At 48.4% G+C, this 22,646-nt stretch overlaps 1 protein-coding gene across 3 annotated transcripts; it reads left to right on the forward strand.

The window, feature by feature from the left end:
• Window positions 1–13,458: 13,458 nt before the first annotated feature.
• On the forward strand, window positions 13,459–17,732 carry LOC123107027 (uncharacterized). Of its 3 annotated transcripts, XR_006451572.1 has the most exons (8): window positions 13,459–14,590; window positions 14,650–14,685; window positions 14,806–14,888; window positions 14,968–15,032; window positions 15,110–15,563; window positions 16,024–16,086; window positions 16,155–16,300; window positions 16,388–17,732. XR_006451572.1 is itself a non-coding variant. In XM_044529035.1 (7 exons), exons 5-7 carry the CDS (start codon window positions 15,186–15,188, stop codon window positions 16,519–16,521), a joined length of 789 nt encoding a protein of 262 aa, XP_044384970.1. In that variant the 5' UTR covers window positions 13,459–14,590; window positions 14,650–14,685; window positions 14,806–14,888; window positions 14,968–15,032; window positions 15,110–15,185; the 3' UTR covers window positions 16,522–17,732. The 3 variants fall into 3 exon arrangements, 2 of the variants coding, with proteins under 2 accessions (XP_044384970.1, XP_044384971.1); XM_044529035.1 differs by having other exon boundaries at window positions 16,024–16,300; XM_044529036.1 differs by lacking the exons at window positions 13,459–14,590; window positions 14,650–14,685 and having other exon boundaries at window positions 14,686–14,888; window positions 16,024–16,300.
• The last annotated feature ends 4,914 nt before the right edge of the window (window positions 17,733–22,646 follow it).

The raw sequence follows: 22,646 nt of genomic DNA on the forward strand, positions 1-22,646 counted from the left end.
GAACTCCGTGATAAAATAATTGAAAGAGGTTGGAACTCCGGGCAAAATAGAAGATGAATCAAGTGAAACCGCGAATTTGATGAACCCCCGGAATAAGGAATTGAATTCGCTCGATGAAATAAGAATGAGAATTACATTATGCCTATCCTTCACCAATTAAATTGATGACAATCAACGGCTTCAACATATTACTTATTCTCGTAGCAAGGATTAAGAGAGATATAGCGCTAACTTGGGAAGGTCTTATTTGAACCACCGGTAGGATTGACAACGAATAAATTGATAAGGAAGAGAAACCTGGAAGAACCACCGTAAGAAATGAAAATGAACGAAGATACTTGAGAGAATTCAGATACAACTGAAACGAAGAGATCACGCGCTGATTAAAGAATATTGAATGATGCACCGGTGAGATTTGGGGAACGAGAGCTGAAAGCTGAGAATGAACAAGTCTTCTGAAATGATGGGCTCCGGATAATCCAACTGAGAAGACTCTTGAATTACTTCGGATGGGTGAAAAGAATTCTCACAATCAAAACAATTATGAGAGGCTAGTATCAAGCTTGAACCACGAATCTTGAGGAGAGTGGAGACAGGCGCGAGACAACTAAATGACGCCTAGGCGAGGCTTACGCGAGGAGGCTCACCAGCGGGCCATTGGGCCGGAGTGGAAGGAGAGGCAGACTGGGCCGGCTGAACCGTGGGCCTTAGGAGGCGTTGTGGCCCAGGAGGGAGTCAACGGCGAAGCGGATCGGGGCTCTCCCGATCCCGTTCGGCGGCGGTGGCGTGAAGGAACTCCGGCGAAGGGTTGGGAGACCTTCGGTGAGGCAGGGAGGCAAGGGAGTACCGGATCCGGCGGGGCTCGGCTCCCCGGGGACGGATCAGGCCATGACGAGACGGCGACGCTAGGGCCCCATGGCGGAGCAGCGACGGGAACCGATGGTGGCGCGAAGCCAGGACGCGCGCTCCGGCGAAGAAGGTGCGGCGATGGAGAACAGGCGTCGGCGGCGGAGCAAGCGCCGGCGGAGAGGCGGTTGGCGGCGCGGAGCGTGTGGGCCGGGAGGGCTCGTGGCGGGCCTGCCCGGGCCGCGGCGGAGGGGGCCGGCCGGGTACATGTGGCATGCTCTGATTGGGCGCGGGCGGCGGCGGAGGTTGAAACGGACACGTCCGCCGGCGAGGTTTTTGTCCGGCGCGCGAGGAGAGGGAGGGATCTAGGGTTTGCACCGCGAATTTCGGAGGGGATCACATCTTTATAGGTAGAGGGAGCTAGGAGAGTCCAAATGTGGTGCGGTTTGCGGCCACACGATCGTGATCGAACGGCCGACATGATGGAGGGGGTTTAGATGGGTTTTGGGCCACTTTGGAGGGGTGTTGGGCTGCAACACACATGAGGCCTTTTCGGTCCCTCGGTTAACCGTTGGAGTATCAAACGAAGTCCAAATGGCACGAAACTTGACAGGCGGTCTACCGGTAGTGAACCAAGGCCGCTTGGCAAGTCTCGGTCCAATCCGGAAATGTTTAATCCCCACACACGAAAGAAAGGTAGAAATGACCACCGGAGGAGAACGGAGCGCCGGAATGCAAAACGGACAACGGGGAAAATGCTCGGATGCAAGAGACGAACAAGTATGCAAATGAAATGCACATGATGACATGATATGCAATGCATGAAACGCAAGCAATGACAAAGCAACAACAACGAATAACTGGACGACACCTGGCACATCGGTCTCGGGGCGTTACAAATATCTAGTATTTCCATTATGTCTACAACCATTTTAATTCCCCTTGTTTTAGAATTCTAGTAAGTTGGCCTCTAAGCACTTTCCACTCATGTATGGCACATGCAGTAAGGCCAACATTCTCAGCTTTTTTACCAGTGATATCAACTTTACTAAGATTTCCAACTTAATCATCCTATACCAACCATCATTATTTCTATTCCACCCTCTATTTTTCTTCCTTAAATTCCTCCATCTTTCTAGATCGGATCCACAGTAATCCTCATTCCTAAAGTTTGTGAAAAAAGTCTCTAAAACACTCTCTAAGCATCCAGGAACTCTCAAATCTAAAAGTGGCAGGGACAATACAATGATCTTCAGAATCTAGAAACAAAGGAGTATGATCATAAATCTCACCGGCAAATGCCTGCAACTTAGACAAAGGATAATGTTACTCCCATTTAGTGCATAAAAGGACTCTATATAGTTTTCAAAAGTAGGATCGTCCAAATTGTTTTCCCAAATGAAATTTCTCACATTTAAATACATCACTCTTAAACCAGCATGCTCAATAATTGCATTGAACACAAAACTCTAGTGATCAGTATCATTGAATTTTTTTTCACAACCTTTTCTAATTATGTTAAAATCACCACCCACCAAACATGTTATCGGATTATCATGATAAACTCTAGCTAGTTCAGCCAAAAAACTAACTTTCCCTTCCAATTGGGCGTCCCCATATACAATAATAATATTCCAATTGACTTTGGCAAGTTTACTAAATAACAAAATTATAATTAAGTATTTCCACTCTCAACTTGAATTAGATCAAACATATCTTTATTAATACCAACTAAAATCCCACCAGACCTTCCCCCTAGGGTGATTCTAGTGCCATTCGAAGTCCCCCCACTAAGGGAATGCTCACTTTTGCAGTAATTTTGTTTTATGGCTTCCAATAGGCCAATAAAATCTAATCTATGATCATTTCCTAACACATATATTTTTTTTGAGATCCTTACCCAAACCTCTCACACCAAAAAAACTCACCCCATTTCTAAACAAATTAACCAGATCGTCTTCTAATTTTGGAATTTATTTCATCCCTTTAGTGGAATCGAAGTGCTTCAGACAACCTATTTTAGGGGAGCTATCTCTCTTCATTTTCCCAAGGAGAAAATGTCGTGGAATTGTCACGGCAGATGTCCTAGCGAAAGGAGTTAGTCGTAGGGCCATCACAACTAGGAATCTTAAAGGGGTTAATCGGGCAAAGGACACGAGAGGTTTTATACAAGTTCGGCCCCTTACGATGAAGGTAAAAGCCTACGTCTAGTTGCATTTGGAATTGTTGGGTTTTCGAAGACCATGGAATGAATATGCTTGTCCTTGCTTCGAGTTGTTGTCTCTTGACCTAAGCCGCCGCCGGGTCGTCCCCTTATATACATGGGTTGACGCCTGACGGCCTACAGAGTCCTGGCCGGCTTATAAAACGTGTCCGGCTTGGTGACTTCTTTTACATGCCTTTATTTACAAGTCTTTCCTTACAATGGCGGTTTATAACATTGGGCCTTAAGCCGCCTCTAGGCTTAGGCCTTCTATAAGTCTTAATGAACTATCGCCTTGAATGTTACTCGGCTTCTTTTGTAACCCGCCATTGGGGCTGACCCGGCCCCTCCTGGGCGGGTCTTACCTGGTATCTATATTCCCAACATTAGGCCCCAGGTTGACTTTGAACTTTGTTCCTTGTCAATCTTCAATACTTAGATGAAATCCTTCTTCCTCTCTCTGTAAAAATTCTGTAACTCATCATGACATCATCTTCTGAAAACACAAAAAACTGTTATGACGTCATCCTCAACGGATCTTTATCTTTTAATGTCTTCCGAGAATCGAGGCATCTGTTTAGTTGGATAGTCATTATTTGGGTCTTCCTCGATTTTCGCGCCTGCCTGTTCGCTTATCTCCTTATAAATAGGCACGCCCCAGTCTTTCTCATTCTTCTCTTTCTCCGTCTTCTTCCTCTCGCAACCCTACCGCCGCTCGAGCTCCGCCACCGTCACAGAGCTCCTCGTCTCCGCCGACCTTGGCCGCTGCATCAACCTGAGTCAGTCCAGAGAACGGCGGCAACCTCCGCAGAAGATCCGTGGTTGTAAGTTTTCACCTTCCTACTCCTTAGATCCGCATTAGGGTTTCTAAGTTTCCTGCGTGTTCTTCATAGTTCGTCATGGGTTCGTTGTAGTTCTTCCACTACAGCTTCTTCTTGATCCAAAAAGAAACATATAATCGTTCGGTAGTTGTTTTGTGCCCATCCTTGATACTAGTAGATTCCTTCTTCTGGTAAAAAGGGTTTCATTAGAGCTCACGAACTCTTCCGTGCCAGACTTTTAGGTCTAGATATTTCCATTTTGAACGACCACTCGATCCAGAATAATATCAAGAATTTAGGAAACCTGTTTGCCTCAACACTTAGCCAATTCTATTTCTGTTTTCTTTCAAATGTCTGTAGTCATGGCGGCTTATGATGCCGGCTTACTTTTCCCTTATATGACATTAGCCCTTACTTAAACCGCCATTAACTATTTGCACCATCATCATTTAACTGTTAATTTCACCATTGAATTGAACATGCACGTTACTTTCTTTTCAGTTCGTCTTTTGATCATCATGCCGTCAAAAGCACCGACCGTCTGCAACTGGGCCCCTTCCACAGTAACTGAGGACAACTTGAAGGAATTCTTCACCATAGGTTTTTTGCCACGGAAGAATGTTATGTCTTACCGTGTGAGGGAGTCCTGGATTAGGGGGTCTCCGGACAGCCAGACTATATCCTTTGGCCGGACTGTTAGACTATGAAGATACAAGATTGAAGACTTCGTCTCGTGTCCGGATGGGACTCTACTTGGCGTGGAAGGCAAGCTAGGCAGTACGGATATGGATATCTCCTCATTTGTAACCGACCTTGTGTAACCCTAACCCTCTCTGGTGTCTATATAAACCGGAGGGTTTTAGTCCGTAGGACACAATAACATACAATCATACCATAGGCTAGCTTCTAGGGTTTAGCCTCTCCGATCTCGTGGTAGATCAACTCTTGTAATACCCATATCATCAGGAATAAATCAAGCAGGACGTAGGGTTTTACCTCCATCAAGAGGGCCCGAACCTGGGTAAAACATCGTGTCCCTGCCTCCTGTTACCATCCGCCTTAGACGCATAGTTCGGGACCCCCTACCCGAGATCTGTCGGTTTTGACACCGACATTGGTGCTTTCATTAAGAGTTCCTCTGTGTCGTCGCCGTTAGGCTTGATGGCTCCTTCTACCATTGATAGTGATGCAGTCCATGGTGAGACTTTTCTTCCCGGACAGATCTTTGTGTTCGGCAGCTTCGCACTGCGGGCCAACTCCCTTGGCCATTTGGAGCAGATCAAAAGCTACGCCCCTGGCCATCAGGTCAGATTTGGAAACTTAAATTACACGGCCGATATCCGCGGAGACTTGATCTTCGACGGATTCGAGCCCCTACCTTGTGCGTCACGCGGTCACGATGAGTACGATTTAGCTCTACCTTCGGACCGCATTCAGGAGATCGCACCGGCAGCCGCTCCAAGCCTCAGTTCGGAGCCAGTTGCGCCATCCATAGACGGGTGGATAGACCCCATCACGGAGGCCGTATCCTCTGCGGCGATCGAGCCGGATATCGACCTTACCCTTCATCGGATCCTTCTCCGGCCATGGACTCCGAACCGCCTGCGCCCGTTCCTAGCGAATCCGATTGGGCGCCGATCATGGAGTTCACCTCCGCGGATATTTTTCAGCACTCGCCCTTTGGCAACATACTGAACTCATTAAGGTCTCTCTCTTTGTCAGGAGGATCCTGCCAAACTATGTCCGGTAGGATTGGGATGCGGATGATGAAGAAATTCGCTGCCCACCCACCACCCACTTAGTAGCCACTGTCGACGACTTAACTGACATGCTCGACTTCGACTCCGAAGACATCGATGGTATGACGACGATGCGGGAGACGAAGAGGAACCACTGCCCACAGGGCACTGGACAGCCACCTCATCATACGATATATACATGGTGGACACGCCCAAAGAAAGCAATGGCGACGAGACAGCGGAGGATGACCCCTCCAGGAAGCAACCTAAGCGCCGACGTCAGCGGCGCCGCTCTAAGTCCCGCCAAAGCAAAAACGGTGATTCCGACACAGGAGATAACAACACCCTGGACAGTGCCGAAGACAACCGCCTCCAGCAAGATTTAGCACAGGAGGATGGAGAAGCCAGCCCTCATGAGAGAGCAGCAGATACAGAGGAAGAGGATAATAATTACATACCTCCCTCCGAAGACGAGGCAAACCTCAATGATGACGAATTTGTCATGCCAGAGGATCCCGTCGAACAAGAGCGCTTCAAGCGCCGGCTTATAGCCACGGCAAATAGCCTTAAGAAAAAGCAGTAGCAGCTTCAAGCTGATCAAGATCTGCTAGCTGACAGGTGGACTGAAGTCTGGCGGCCGAGGAATTTAAACTCGAACGCCCCTCCAAGAGTTACCCAAAATGCAGGTTGCTACCCCGACTGGAGGAAGAAGCGTATGATGCGGCTGATCAGCCACCCCGTGGCCGCGACAGAGAGGCATTCCAGCCAAAAGCTCAGCCTGCACCCCGACACCATTCAAGTAAAAAGGCATGGGGAAATATGCCAGACCTGCGAGATGTATTGGAGGACAAAGCAAAACATGCAAGATCGATCTCTGGATCATGAGGGCGCGCCACTACGTGAGACGATAATCGTCATGTTGGATACAGCAAAAGTAAATCCGGTTGGGCCGAACACAGCGGGCATGACTCGTTGGAACTGCGTCACGATATAGCCCAGTACAGAGGCGCCGCACACCCCTTATGCTTCACAGACGAAGTAATGGATCATCAAATCCCAGAGGGTTTCAAACCCGTAAATATAGAATCATACAACAGCACAACAGATCCTGTGGTATGGATCGAGGATTTTCTCCTGCATATCCACATGGCACGCGGTGATGATCTACATGCCATTAAATATCTCCCACTCAAACTCAAAGGACCAGCTCGGCATTGGCTCAATAGCTTGCCAGCAGAGTCCATTGGCTGTTGGGAGGATCTGGAAGCCGCATTCCTCGACAAGTTTCAGGGCACTTATGTGCGACCACCAGATGCCGATGACTTGAGCCACATAATTCAGCAACCAGAGGAATCGGCCAGGCAATTCTGGACACGGTTCCTAACAAAGAAAAATCAAATTGTCGACTGTCGAGATGCAGAGGCTCTAGCAGCTTTCAAGCACAACATCCGCGATGAGTGGCTAGCCCGGCACCTTGGTCAGGAAAAGCCGAAATCTATGGCAGCCCTCACGACACTCATGACCCGCTTTTGTGTGGGAGAAGACAGCTGGCTGGCTCGCAGTAATAACATATCAAAAAACCATGGTACTTTGGTTACCAAGGACGGCAATAGCAGGTCACGTCGCGACAAACATAAGCGCCACATTAACAGCGACAATACCGAGGATACGACAGTCAATGCCGGATTCAAAGGCTCTAAACCCGGTCAGCAGAAAAAGCCATTCAAAAGAAGCACTCTGGGCCCGTCCAGTTTGGACTGTATACTCAATCGCTCGTGTCAAATACACGGCACCCCCAACAAGCCAGCCAACCACACCAACAGGGATTGTTGGGTGTTCAAGTAGGCCGGCAAGTTAGTTGCCGAAAACAAAGATAAGGGGCCACATAGCGATGACAAGGAGGAGCCCCCGCAACCGAATATCGGAGGACAGAAGAGGTCCCCCCCACAAGTGCGGACGGTGAATATGATATACGCAACCCACATCCCCAACAGGGAGCGGAAGTGTGCGCTCAGGGACGTATATGCGTTGGAGCCAGTCGCCCCAAAGTTCAACCCATGGTCCTCCTGTCCGATCACCTTCGATCGCAGGGACCACCCCACTAGTATCCGTCATGGCGGATTCGCCGCACTGGTCTTAGACCCAATTATTGACGGATTTCACCTCACTCGAGTCCTTATGGATGGCGGCAGCAGCCTGAACCTGCTTTACCAGGACACGGTGCGCAAAATGGGTATAGACCCCTCAAGGATCAAACCCACAAAAACGACCTTTAAAGGCGTCATACCAGGTGTAGAGGCCCATTACACAGGCTCAGTCACACTGGAAGTGGTCTTTGGATCCCCGGATAACTTCCAAAGCGAAGAGTTAATCTTCGATATAGTCCCGTTCCGCAGTGGTTATCATGCACTGCTCGGGCGAACCGCATTTGCGAGATTCAATGCGGTACCGCATTATGCATACCTCAAGATCAAGATGCCAGGACCTCAGGTGGTCATTACAGTTAATGGAAACACATAGCGCTCTCTCCGAACGGAGGAGCACACTGCGGCCCTCGCAGCGGAAGCGCAAAGCAACCTCTCAAGGCAATCCACTAGTTCGGCGTTTAAGGACCCGAACACCTTCAAGCGCGCCCAGAGTAATCGGCAACAGGACCGCCTGGCATGTTCCGAGCTTGCATAGCAATGCGGCCCCCACCCCGGCCCAAGCCAAATGGCGAAACTCGTACCACGCGTACATAATTACGCACTAAAAATACCATAGGCACAGGTAGGAAGGGGGCACGACTACGGCATGCCCCAAGACGCGGCTTAAACCACACTAGGGGCTTCCCGCTTTGTTATTTTTCTCTCTTTCAGGACATTAATCTCTGGAAACCCTGCCCGGCAGCATGATTTCCGAACACATGATGCAGCAACCAAGGAGGCAGAAAGGTACATCACACCACGGAACTCCCAGGTGGATTACGATAACGAGTGAAATACTTGCTTTAATATTATTCCTCAGCTTTCCCTTGGAGGGGACATAGTCCTACTTTTTGCTTATTGCACCGCATGTATCATTTTGCTTTAACGCACCTTTTTGAATAAACAATGCATAGCATTCAGACTATTATTGCATTCTTCTTTTTATATATATATGTTCATTCATGACATCCAGCACCCGTACACTCTGGTATGGTCAAAACACCAGGGGCTTCAAGTACCCCACAATATGGTGTGAGAAGTCCGAACACTTTCACAAGTGCGGCACCTCGAACTTATAGCATTATATGCATCAGCTCCGAATCATGTCTTTGGTCAATAGTTGGGTTTGCCCGGCTCCCATGTTTTGGTACCTTACGTTCCGCTATATCAGCTAAGGTAGCACTGGGACAACTACTGCGATTATGCCCCAGTTCTGCTGGGTGAAGCACCTCAGTAGAGAAAGCTAAAACTGACTGTCATGATAAGGCGAGAGACTGGTCGCTGTTCGAGAGGTTTCCGAGTCCTTAAAGACTTATGCTGCTTAGAGCGAGGAGTCGGCCCTGTCCAGCTTAAGGCGTGTATCGCGCCCCAGATTCGGCCTTCCGGATACCAGGGGCTTCGCCAAAATTTAAAATTATAGAATTCTATGGCTAAGTGAGAGTGATAAAGCATTATTAGTCCGATTGCCTTGTTCGTCGTGCTGAGCGCCTCCCTCTAAGGACCCAAAAATGGGAACAAGAGTGCTTAGGTTTATCCCGAACACCCCAGCACTCGTGGCATGGGGGCATAAGCCGATGACTAGCCATCTCTCAGATTTGATAAACAGCCGAACAGAAGGTAATATTTTAAATTCAAACAAGCATTGCATAGCGCATATGAACAAGTTTTCATAATATAGGATCACATGAGCAAGTTCATTCAAATATTACATCTTTTGCGCACTCGTCCGCTACAAGAGGGCACCCTTCAGGACACCCTCATAGTACATCTTGGGGTGGCGATGCTCCTTGCCCTGCAGCGGCCCTTCCTTAATCAGCTTCATGGCCCATTGCACCTTCACACGGGCGAAAGCCCGGCGTGCACCTTCGACGCAGACAAACCGCTTGACGACTTCTAGCCGTGGGCAGGCATCCACAAGCCACCTCACCAGGCCAAAGTAGCTGCTCGGAAGGGCGTCGCCAGGCCACAGCCGGAATATAAAGCCCTTCATGGCCTGTTCAGCCGCCTTGTGTAGCTCGACCAACTGCTTTAGCTGGTCGCTCATAGGCATCGGGTGTTCGGTCCCAGTATATTGGGCGCAGAACAACTTGTCCGATGAGCTTCCCTCCTTGGCCTGGTAAAACATTGCGGCATCCAACATGTTGCGGGGCAAATCTGCGAATGCTCCTGGAGAGCTCCGGATTCGGGTAAGTAACAAGTAATTTACTTTCACATGCTTGCTTTGCATATAGAATGCCTTACCCGCCGCTATCTTCTTCACCGCATCAATCTCCTGGAGGGCCTTTTGGGCTTCGGCCTTGGCACTCTTTGCGCTCTCGAGAGCCGCGGCAAGCTCAGACTCTCGCGTCTTCAAGTCAAGCTCCAACGCCTCGTGCTTCATCACGAGAGCTTGGAGCTCTTGCTGCACCTCGCCCACTCATGCCTCATGCCTTTCCCGCTCAATGAGCTCCTTGGCCGCTTTGTTTTCGGCCTCGGATAGCGCTTGCTTCAGGGTCACCACCTCGGTCGTGGCCCCTGGCAAATTCACGATGGTCCTGTCATTTTGCAATCGTGTCTTCTTTTATATATACATATCTATAGACAGGGTATTACTTACCCTTGTTCTCCTCGAGATGCCTCTTGGCAAGGCCGAGCTCTTTCTTGGACCCCTCAAGGTCCTGCTTCAATGCAGCAACCTCTGCAGTCTGTGCGGCAGCGGCCAGCAGCGAAGCCTGCATACGCATATCGACATACTTATATTAGACTCCTGCGATATTGTTTGATCCTCTGTTCGGCTTTTCTTTGTGAACACCGAACAGAGCATCAGGGGCTACTGTCTATGCGGTAATATTTTTCCCCATATTTCAAACACTTACCTCAAAGCCTATTAGAAGGCTGGCACAGGCTTCAGTCAGTCTGCTTTTGGCGGACTGAACCTTCTGGACCACCACACTCATAATAGTGCGGTGCTCCTCGTTAATGGAAGCGCTGCGAAGAGCTCCCAACAGATTGTTCGGTGCCTCTGGATGGATAGAGGTCACTGGCACAGGCGTCTTGCCCCTCTTGGAAGGAGGCCGCCTGCCCGAATCCGGAACCGCTGGAGGTTCCGGCACGGTGTTCGGCTGAGGGCCGAACTCGGAGCCCTCGAGGGCCTTGTCCCCTCTGCTCCCGGAGTCCGAAAGGTCGCCTTGAGGCGCCTCCGGGATTGTCTCCCCCCGACCCGGTGCCTCTTGAGACAATACCTCGGCGTTGTCTGTAGGGCAAGGGGAGGTGGCAGTCGGAAGTGGATCGCTATCCATATCTGACGAGCCCAGGGAGCCGTCCGACGATACGTCGATACGGGCTCATGGCAGTCTGCATAGTCATAGTTCGTCGTTAGGAGAAGCAGTGTGACAAAGGAATGCTATGAGTTACTCTGGTATCCGAATACTTACGACTTCCCCAGGGGCTTGGCCCTGGGTAGCCACTCGTCTTCGCCTTTGGTGGCGGTGGTGGAACTGTCCGGAAGGAGAGTCCTTCCCTTCTTGGACCTTTCGCCCCCCCCAGTTGGGGCGGCCTTCCTTTTCTTGTCTCCCCCGACTGGAGGGGGAGCGTCTTCATCTTCCTCCTCGTCTTTGTGGGAGGAGTGCGCCAAGGAGTCCTCGGACGATGAGTCCGATATCACCTGGCGCCGGGAACTCTTTCGGGTTCCCTTGGCCTTCTTGGTCTTCTCCGGCACCTTGTAAGGAGCCGGAGTCAGCATCTTCGTCAGGAGAGCGTCTGCTGGGCCTTCGGGCAAAGGAGCCAGACAGTCGATCTGTCTGGCCATCTCCTGCCAGTCCTGTCAAAGGTACGGGAGCTTAGATCCCGCATAGAGTCAAACTATGAAAAACAAGTATCCTATAAGAGATAAAACAACTTACCGCGCTGGCTTGGCGCTTCGTGCAGAATCCGCGATCCTCGGTAGTGGGAGGGGGAACCTCGGCGCCCTTGAATAGCACCTTCCAGGCATCCTCGTGTGTTATGTCGAAGAGCCTGTTCAGAGTTTGGTGCTGGGCCGGGTCAAACTCCCACAAGTTGAAAGCCCGTTGTTGACACGGGAGGATCCGGCGGATGAGCATGACCTAGACTACGTTGACGAGTTTGAGCTTCTTGCTCACCATGTTTTGGATACATGTTTGGAGTCCGGTCAGCTCTCCCGAACTACCCCAGTACAGGCCCTTCTCTTGCCAGGAGGTGAGCCGCGTGGGGATGCCAGATCGGAACTCGGGGGCCGCTGCCCATGCAGGGTCACGCGGCTCGGTGATGTAGAACCACCCCGATTGCCACCCCTTTATGGTCTCCACGAAGGAGCCCTCGAGCCATGTGACGTTGGGCATCTTGCCCACCATGGCGCCTCCGCACTCCGCCTGGCGGCCGCTCACTACCTTTGGCTTGACATTGAAGGTCTTTAGCCATAAGCCGAAGTGGGGCTTGATGTGGAGGAAGGCCTCGCACACGACGATAAACGCCGAGATGTTGAGGATGAAGTTCGGGGCTAGATCGTGGAAATCCAGGCCGTAGTAGAACATGAGCCCCCGGATGAATGGGTGGAGAGGGAACCCTAGTCCGTGGAGGAAATGGGTAAGGAACACTACCCTCTCGTGGGGCCTGGGGGTGGGGATGAGCTGCCCTTCATCTGGGAGCCGGTGCGCGATGTCGTCGGGCAGGTATCCGGCTCTCCTCAGCTTCTTGATGTGTCCCTCCGTGACGGAGGAGACCATCCACCTGCCTCCCGCTCCGGACATGGTTGGAGAAGGTTGAGGTGGGAAATGCGGACTTGGGCACTGGAGCTCGAGTGTGCGAAAATGGATGAGCAAAGGAGGAAGAAGGCATGGATGAAAAGCTGAATCCTTGTCCCTTTATATGGGCGGCCGAAACTATACGTCCCCACTAGCCTGGTAAAACTCGCTTATCCCCCAAGCGCCGTAATCGATGGCGCGGTTGGGTTACCCACGCCCATATTGATGAGAATCCCGTAATAAGGGGGACACGATCTCTGCTTTGACAAGACGTGTCAAAAAACTGCCTCGCGTTATGTGCGGGGCCAGTTAAAGGAAACGGTTCGAATAATCACCGGGCCATGGCATAATGTCGTATCGCCAAAACAAGTCAGCAAATTAGATTTGTGGAAATATTATTCTCTCTATGGTGGTATGTGGAACTTATTTTGCAGGGTCAGACACTATCCTTGTATTCAAATTCTTCCGTGGTGTATTCGGAGGAGGAACCCGCCTTGCAATGCCGAAAACAACACTGCGTGCCGGACTCATCGTCATTGAAGCCTGGTTCAGGGGCTACTGAGGGAGTCCTGGATTAGGGGGTCTCCGGACAGCTGGACTATATCCTTTGGCCGGACTGTTAGACTATGAAGATACAAGATTGAAGACTTCGTGTCGTGTCCGGATGGGACTCTACTTGGCGTGGAAGGCAAGCTAGGCAGTACGGATATGGATATCTCCTCCTTTGTAACCGACCTTGTGTAACCCTAACCATCGCCGGTGTCTATATAAACCAGAGGGTTTTAGTCCATAGGACACAATAACATACAATCATACCATAGGCTAGCTTCTAGGGTTTAGCCTCTCCGATCTCGTGGTAGATCAACTCTTGTAATACCCATATCATCAAGAATAAATCAAGCAGGACGTAGGGTTTTACCTCCATCAAGAGGGCCCGAACCTGGGTAAAACATCGTGTCCCCTGCCTCCTGTTACCATCCACCTTAGACGCACAGTTCGGGACCCCCTACCCGAGATCCACCGGTTTTGACACCGACACCGTGCACCTGACCCGGACGAGGAACGGTCTAACCCCAAAGATGGTGAAGTTATTGTCTTCTCTCACCGCATGAATCGGGGCTTTTCACCATCCGGCTCAAAGTTCTTCAGAGATGTTCTCCATTTTTTCAAACTCCACCCTCAAGATCTCGGGCCCAATTCCATATCCAATATCTGCAATTTCCAAGTTCTTTGTGAGGTGTACCTTCAAGAAGAACCGACTGTGGAACTCTTTAGAGAGTATTTTTATCTGAACTGCCAGAACGAGTGTACCAATGGCCCCAGCTTTGAACTTGGAGGCATCTCAATTCAGCACCGACAAGGCGCCGTTTTCCCCCTAATAGTCTTTCCGAGTCATCCCAAGACCAGAATCAGACCTGGTTCTACTGCCAAGACACTTCACCAGCCAATGAGAAACCACTGCCGGGTTATCGCGCGGATCATCTAGATTCCATGTTTGCGCTCCCTGACAAGCTTACTGCCACCGAACGCAAAAAGCTTATTCCACCAATTAAAAGGATTAACGCCTTACTGGGGAACGGCTTAACCGGAGTTGATTTGACTCGTTGTTGGGTTTCATGGCAGGTCATCCCTCTAAGCCGCCGATCCAAATTGATGTATGAATATGGTGGAGGCCCAGATGACTCTCTTCATCACAGCTCCGTTCAACTAACTGAAGAATATATTGTTTCAATGTCGACCCTTCTGATGAACGGCAAATATGAAGACTGCAGTAAAGTCGGGTTAAACCCCTTCTGCAAACTTAACCCAGCGCCAGAGGTAAGAAACTCATGACCTCTTTCTCTTTGTATTTTCCTCAGCAGTTTTAAATACCTGCATGACCTTGTTTACTTGTTCACATGCTAAATCTGACTTTTGGAAAGCCAAGTATGACCATGAAGCCGCCAAGAAGGCTAGAGCCACCACCATAAACGCCAAGAAAATGACCCGGAGGTCCAAGAAGAAAAAGAGCACCGCTAAGGACCTGTTAAAACTTGATGATATTTCTGAGTCAGAGGTAGCCCTTGATCCCCTTGGCCATTTTTTAATAACCTTATTGACACTGACTATTGCCAGGACGACACGGGGGCCAGTCAGGCCGTGGAAGAAGAGGTAACTATTTCCTCCGACTCAGCCCATTTGCCAAGACAGAAACTTCGACTGGTAACCCGGAAAGTAAGGTTTTCACACCCTTTGGCTTATTTGGACCCTCATTTTCTTTTGAAAAAGCAGCAACATAAGAGCCGCCGTCAGGCCCAGAACGACAATGAACCGCCTTCCGTTCTTCAACAAACTCCTCAAAACGCCAGAATGAGGTCTCTTTTATCTTCATCTTTTACTTTTCATTAATGGATCTTCTCCCTTGCATTACTAACTTTATTTTATCTTCCGCAGGAGGTGTCTCGCTCTTCTGGCGACTCATCTCAAACTCAATTTCCGGCTTTCAAGACTACCCCTGGGTAAGGAAAAAATCATCTTTCCTCCGAGTCTTTCAAACTGCATCTTTGTACTAACTGTCTCATAACATCTTTCGTAGTGGCCAAGCCAAGTCCAAGAAGGCCAAAGTAACTAAACTGGCGGAAGACCCATCAGTCCTTGCTCCTGAACCGACCATGCCAACTTCTCCCCCTCGAACTGAAGCACCAGAAGACCCAGCTGCTGATACTCAATTAGACCCTCCTGAGCCGTCAGCTGATGACACCATTGTTAACCCCTCTACTGCCGGACCATCTAGCTCGGCTAACCCACCATCATCTTCTGATCATGACATTCTGGTCACTGGAAGCCGTTTTGTTGAGCCAGGGACTCCCACCGTGTTAGCTCGACACACCGCTAAACAAGAAGCCCCGGAGAAACAGAAAGTGTGTTTTGATATCTCTCACTACAGTCATCTGAATGCTAATGACATATTGTCCGGCTATCTCAGCCATGTTCATTCCAGCCATGAGTCAGAGATTGAGATGGTCAAGCAACTTCAGCTGAAATATGAGGTATATTCTCCGGTTTACTTATACTCTGCCAGCCCCCAATTCTTCAGATGATGATTCTGAATGATCTGGAGACTTTATGATATAGATGGATACTTTCTCTCCAAGTCTTTGAAAAGTCCAACAGAATAGTGCAAACTTCACCTGTAGTCCCCAAGGGCCGGTTCACTTGATCATAAATGAGCCGGTACTTAATTTCATAACTGTCGTGTGCCAGTCCCAATAAATATTCTAATCCGGTTTAATCTTGACAGACTTTCTAAATGTCATACATTAGCCCCCAAGTGCCAAGTGCAGTTACTTTGTAAGGTACTTGGGACTTGAAATATATAAAATTCATAAGAAATTGTTTTAACAGACATTAGCCCCCAAGTGGCAAGTGGTATTGTAGTGCAAAGTACTTGAGACTTGAATCTTTATAACTTTTAGTTTAAGCCTTGACATGCCTGTGTATGTTTTGTAGAACGCCCTATCTGAATTGGGCTCCCAATTAACTGATGCAAAGACCCGACTGGCGGATCAAGAGGTAGAAATCAAGTCTGTTGATTCTAAACTTCAATTGAGTCTTGCTGAGACAGAAAAATTGAAAACCAGCTTGACGGCCAAAAAGAAATCCTGGGCTGAAGAAAAGACGCTGCTGACACAACGCGCTGAAAAAGCTGAAGCGGCTCTTGAGGAGGTTACCATGGAGCTTACAGGCTTAAAGAACCGGGTGTCTCAAATGGTTTCCACCATCTTTGGTAAGCCGTATGTACTGATCTTTTGTACCTTCTTTTGACCCGGAATACAAACCGCCTGCTGACCCCTTGTTTAAAAAATATGTGCAGGCCCGCGAAGCAAAAATCTGAGCCAAGATAATGTGACCAAACTGAAGGTGGTCTATTCCTTAGTGGAACAGTTGTACACTAGCGCTCAACGAGCACTTGCTGCTATCTCTCCTGCCAACCAAGCGGCTCAGTGATGTCTTGAAAAAATTGTCAATCTTACCTGCGAGGTTTCAAGAAGTCAAACGATCATGTGCCAGAGCCGGAGCCTTGACTACCCTGAGCCGCTCCAAAGCCTGGGTGCCAGATCTAGACCCGGCGGATGTAGCCAGGGGGTACCCTACCATGAAGGAAGACGGGTCTCTATTTGAGCAGGATGACTTCGTTGCTTGCATGAGGGGAGTTCGACCTCACGCTACCATTCTTGGAGATGAGATCAACATTGACAAATATCAGCCGGGTTTTGATTTGGAGAATAAGAAGATGGTGACTCCCTCTTACAAGGTGATAGACCTTATCCCGCCGTTCATCAACATACGTTTGCTCCAGAAGTTGATCCGGCTGGCCTGATTAATGATGAAGCAGAGTTCATTGCCGTGAACGGCTTTGATTGGTCCAATCCCAGCTTCCAATTAATAGAAGGAGGTGAACTGGCAAGCGAAGAGTGAGAACCATCTTTGTGGGCTCTTTAAAGCCTTGTAATAGATTTAGCTTGAAACAACTGCATATTTTGCCTATGCCATCGTGCATAAGACGCCGTGTGTGACTCTTTGCTTCCTGATGTCAATATATGCGTCACATTTATGGTTATCTCTGTAATATTTCGGCTCCATTCCTTTTTCATGAACTGAACTGCCGTGGCAGCATCACACTTACTCACTGGCTCTACCTCAACCCATTTTGTGAATTTGTCAACTGCCAGTAAAAGATGTGTCTTTTTATCCTTAGACCTTTTGAAAGGTCCAACCATGTCAAGCCCCCAGACTGCAAACGGCCAAGTGATTGGAATCATCCGAAATTCCTGAGCTAGCACATGCGCTCGTCGTGCAAATTTTTGACATCCATCACATCTACTGACCAGATCCTCTGCATCAGCGTGAGCCGTCAACCAGTAAAAACCATGACGAAAAGCTTCGTCCACAAGAGATTTTGACCCGGCATGATGACCACAATCCCCTTCATGGATCTCATGAAGTATTTCTTGGCCTTCTTCAGGAGAAACACACCGTTGAAACACTCCGGTGACACTATGATGGTATAACTCTCCGTCAGAAATCGTCATTGACTTGGACCGCCAGGTTATCTGTCGGGCCAGGGGCTCATCCTCTGGCAACTCGCCCCAGGTCATGTAAGCCAAGAACGGTATTGTCCAATCTGGGATGACGTGAAGAGCCGCCACCAACTGTGCCTCCGGGTCAGGAATGGCCAAATCTTCCTCTGTAGGTAACTTAACAGACGGGTTATGCAAAACATCCAAAAAGGTGTTAGGTGGCACCGGCTTACCTGAGATCCCAACCGGCTTAAGGCATCGGCCGCTTCATTCTTTCTACGGTAAATGTGTTCCACTTGATAACCCTTAAAATGTCCTGCAACAACGTCGACTTCACGGCGATAAGCCTCCATGAGAGGATCCTTGGAATCCCACTTGCCTGACACCTGTTGAGCCACCAAATCTGAATTGCCAAGGCACCGGACCCGGCTCAGACTCATTTCTTTAGCCATTTCGAAGACCATGGAGCAAGGCTTCATATTATGCTGCGTTGTTAGTACAAGGAAACATCAATCGCAACACATAACAAAACTTGTCACCTCGAGGGGAAGTTAAAACAACTCCAGCCCCTGAGCCTTCCAACTGTCTGGACCCATCAAATTGAATCGTCCAATATGTGTTGTCTGGTTTCTCCTCTGGCATCTGCATCTCTGTCCAGTCATTAATAAAGTCAACCAACGCTTGAGATTTGATCGCAGTACGTGGCACATACTTCAACCCATGAGACCCAAGTTCAATGGGCCACTTGGCGACTCGTCCAGTAGCTTCTCTATTTTGAATGATGTCTCCCAAAGGAGTAGAGCTAACCACAATGATTGGGTGACCCTGAAAGTAATGTTTGAGCTTCCGGCTTGCCATGAACACCCCATACATGAGCTTCTGCCAATGTGGATATCTTTGTTTAGATTCAATCAGCACCTCACTGATGTAGTAAACCGGCCGTTGAACCAGATGTTCCTTGCCAGCCTCCTTGCGCTCCACCACAATGGCCACACTAACAGCTCGTGAGTTAGCAGCTACATATAATAATAGCGTCTCTTTCTCAACTGGAGCAGCAAGAACCGGCGGCTCAGCAAGCTGTTTCTTCAGATCCTCAAAAGCCGAGTTTGCAGCATCACTCCAAACAAAGTCATCCGTCTTTTTCATCATCTCATACAAAGGCATCGCCTTCTCCCCTAACCGGCTTATGAACCGGCTTAAAGCAGCGACGCGACCCGCCAACCGTTGAACGTCATTGATGCACACCGGTTTGGTCAGGGAGGTGATTGCCTTAATTTTCTCCGGCTTAGCTTCAATACCTCTGTTAGACACCAAAAAACCCAAGCTTGCCAGCTGGGACTCCAAAAACACACTTGGCCGGGTTAAGCATCATCTTGTAGACCCGGAGGTTATCAAAGGTCTCCTTCAGATCTGTTACCAAGGTTTCCTCTTCTCTGGATTTCACCACTATATAATCCACATAAGCATGAACATCATGCCCAATCTGATTGTGAAGGCAATTCTGTACACACCGTTGATAAGTCGCCTGGGCACTTTTAAGCCCAAAAGGCATAGACACATAGCAGAAGGATCCAAACGGAGTGATGAAAGTTGTTTCTCCTGGTCCTTAACTGCCATCTTGATCTGATGATAACCTGAGTATGCATCCAAAAAACTCAAACACTTGCCGTAGCATCAATGATCTGATCAATATGAGGGAGAGCAAAAGGGTCAGTCGGACAAGCTTTGTTCAAATTGGTGTAATCCACACACATATGCCAGGTGCCGTTCTTCTCATGACCTTGTTTGACATGTTCAGATCCACCGAGAGCCGGAAAGTCTCCGCTTGAAGCTGCTGAGCACGGGCGTCCAAAGCCGCCTGCTCTGTGGCCATCCTGACCTCTTCTGCCACTAAATTTTCCTTGGCCTGTGCCATCTCTTCACGTATCCATGCCACCTCCGCGTCATGCCGGGACTTATCCGCTGGTTCCACCACAGCAGTCAACAGAGCCGTCAACTTATCCATGAGGTCCATTAGCATCTGAGCCGGGGGCGCGCGGGATCTCCTGACCCGGCCGCTGCCGACCCGGTGGTGGTTGCTGCTGCAGTCGTGGAGTTCTGCCCAGGTTGAGTGCCAGCCATGAAGACTCCGGCTCGATTCTGCGGCTCAAAGGGGTCTGGAATACTGTTGCCATCGGAACAGCCCCCGAGCATGCCATCTTGTAGTTGGTACTAAGAATATGTCTCGCCTGTTGATGACATAGCATCAGAACAGACGGCCGTCTCATCGCCATCCACTGATCCTTCAGAGTATCCACCTCCATGGACGCAACCCACGAAGGCATGACTTACGGCGGGTTGAACCCAGTCGGATCTCGTGCGCTGAGCCGTCTCGATGAGGTTGGTGTGGACGTCCATCTAAGGGCCTGATTCGCCGATCCGGCCAATGAAGACATGAATTCCGCAGAAGGGGACCCGGTACCCGTACTCAATTGAGCTAGCCTTGGGGCCCCAGCCTTAGTCGTCGATGTAGAGTTTGCCGTGATGACTCTTGGTCATCCGGCGCACAGCGTATCCCTTGAGCCCTTTGAAGTTGCCCTTCAAGAACTCGAATCCACCGTGCGCTGGCCCCACGGTGGGCGCCAACTGTCGTGGAATTGTCACGACAGATGTCCTAGCGAAAGGACTTAGTTGTAGGGCCATCGCAACTAGGAAGCTTAAAGGGGTTAATCGGGACAAATGACACGAGAGGTTTTATACTAGTTCGTCCCCTTACGATGAAGGTAAAAGCCTATGTCTAGTTGTGTTTGGAATTGCTAGGGTTTCGAAGACCAGGGAACGAATATGCTTGTCCTAGCTTCGAGTTGTTGTCTCTTGACCTAAGCCGCCGCCGAGTCATCCCCTTATATACACGGGTTGACGCCTGGCGGCCTACAGAGTCCTGGCCGGCTTATAAAACGTGTCCGGCTCGGTGACTTCTTTTACATGCCTTTCTTTACAAGTCTTTCCTTACAATGGCGGTTTATAATATTGGGCCTTAAGCTGCCTCTGGGCTTAGGACCTTCTATAAGTCTTAATAAACTATCGCCTTGGATGTTACTAGGCTTCTTTTGTAACCCGCCATTGGGGCTGACCCGGCCCCTCCTGGGCGGGTCTTACCTGGTATCTATATTCCCAACAGAAAATATTTTTTAATTACCCATAGTAGTATTCTTCCATCTCAACATCAGAATGTTCATTATCAGAACATAACTCGTCAAGAGCAGCACCACCAGTGTTAATTGGACCTGGTGACCTAGTGATTTCTGTTTTACTAGTATTCTTATTAACAATGTTTTGTAGGAAAAAATATATAATTCCGAGCATGGTCCATTTTTTAATCATGTCAAGGTTCTTATCAACCATCTCAATGGAACATCCCAAATCAATACCCACCAGAGTAGTCACGTGAAGTAAGGAGGCATTAGAAGAAGACAAATCATCATCCATACTATAATTACCTCTAGCTTCAGATATGTTTTTTTGCTAAATATTCCACCCTGAAATCTTCTTTGCATTTCAATCTAGGGCATCTTTTAGAAGCATCTTCCATGTCCCCACCATCACTAGCATCCAAAGCCACTCCATAAATTTTAGCCATTTGTTCTCTAAAGTTCTCAACGGTTTCCTGACTTCCACTATAATCAACAAGATATAAGTAATTTACAAATTCCTCATCTTTCTCCTTTTACCAATTCCTGAATCAAATTGTTCTCTCATGACAAGTTGTTGTATCACTTCTTATTGTTGTAAACAAATCAACTTCCAACTTCTTTTTATCAGCTTCCAGATCAAGTAGTTTTTTCCACCATAGCCCAAAGAGACGTTTGTTTAGCTTGAAACCAAAATATGGCCGCAAGAACACCAACTACAAGTCATCTCAAACCTAATATAGATTAGTGGGCAAAATGTATGGATGTTTTTAGCTTCAGTTGTAGTTGACTATGCTGTTGAGGATGACCATGTTCATTTTTATCGTCATCTTTGTTGCTTCAACATTATGACGAAGACTCTTGTCTTGTTGTTGAGGGTGACTATGCTCTTGACAAGACCCTTCTTTTGGGCCTTGGATGTCATATGAGCAGTTTGTGCATCTGCTAGAGTTGCTCTAAGTTTGTAAGCCAAACATATTTAAGTTTAACCAAGTCTATAGAAAAATATAACAACAACAACATCAGATTGGTTTAGCTAGATTCATTATAACATATGTTTTTTCATACTATATTTTCATAGTTGCCCCATGATAAACTTATTCAAGTATTTTAAAGCGGAGGAAGTACTACATGAAATATTGTTCAAGCTAAACAATACTCAGTTCCAACACAAAATTAGTATATAATTAAGCACACATCCTTCGAGTGATATACTACCTCTGTTCAGTAATGTAGGATGTTGGTGGTTTAGGGTGTATCAAATAACATAATTAAGGACTAAGTGGCGAAATATAGGAGGGTTTCAAATAGTAGACCAAGTTACCTTCACCGTGACAGAAGCGAGCTCAAAATTTGTCTTTCGACTAACACATCCATATAGCTTAGTTTGATGGGCCACAACGCTAAACATTTTGTTATTGCCAAACTTCAATAGCAACAATACTCATTGTGACATCAAGCAACATATCTTTTGACACCACGTGACTGATTAATAGTACCATGAGCCCAGGAAGCAAAATTTTTGCCACGTACAAATAGTGGACCAAGTCACCTTCACCAAGATGTTTGCGAGCTCATGCTTTATCTGCCGACTAGAACATCCATGTGGCTTAGCTTTAAAAGAATGACGAAGTTCAACACCGGTGTTACCTAACTTGAACTTCAATATCATCATGTCACCTAACGAGATAGATAGCACAAACCTTCTCAAGCCACACGACTGGTCAACAGTGAAATGGAAAAGCTGAATCTCTTCATAGGCCTCCCAAACATAGACAAAGGATCACCGAGATATACCGAAGCCATGATGATTTCTGATACGACAACCTCTACCGTTGCCTCCACAACGTACTCAACATAGGTTCAAGATATGTCAACAACA

The sequence above is a fragment of the Triticum aestivum genome, chromosome 5A, assembly GCF_018294505.1.
Source record: "Triticum aestivum cultivar Chinese Spring chromosome 5A, IWGSC CS RefSeq v2.1, whole genome shotgun sequence".
Classification (NCBI taxonomy): Eukaryota; Viridiplantae; Streptophyta; class Magnoliopsida; order Poales; family Poaceae; genus Triticum; species Triticum aestivum.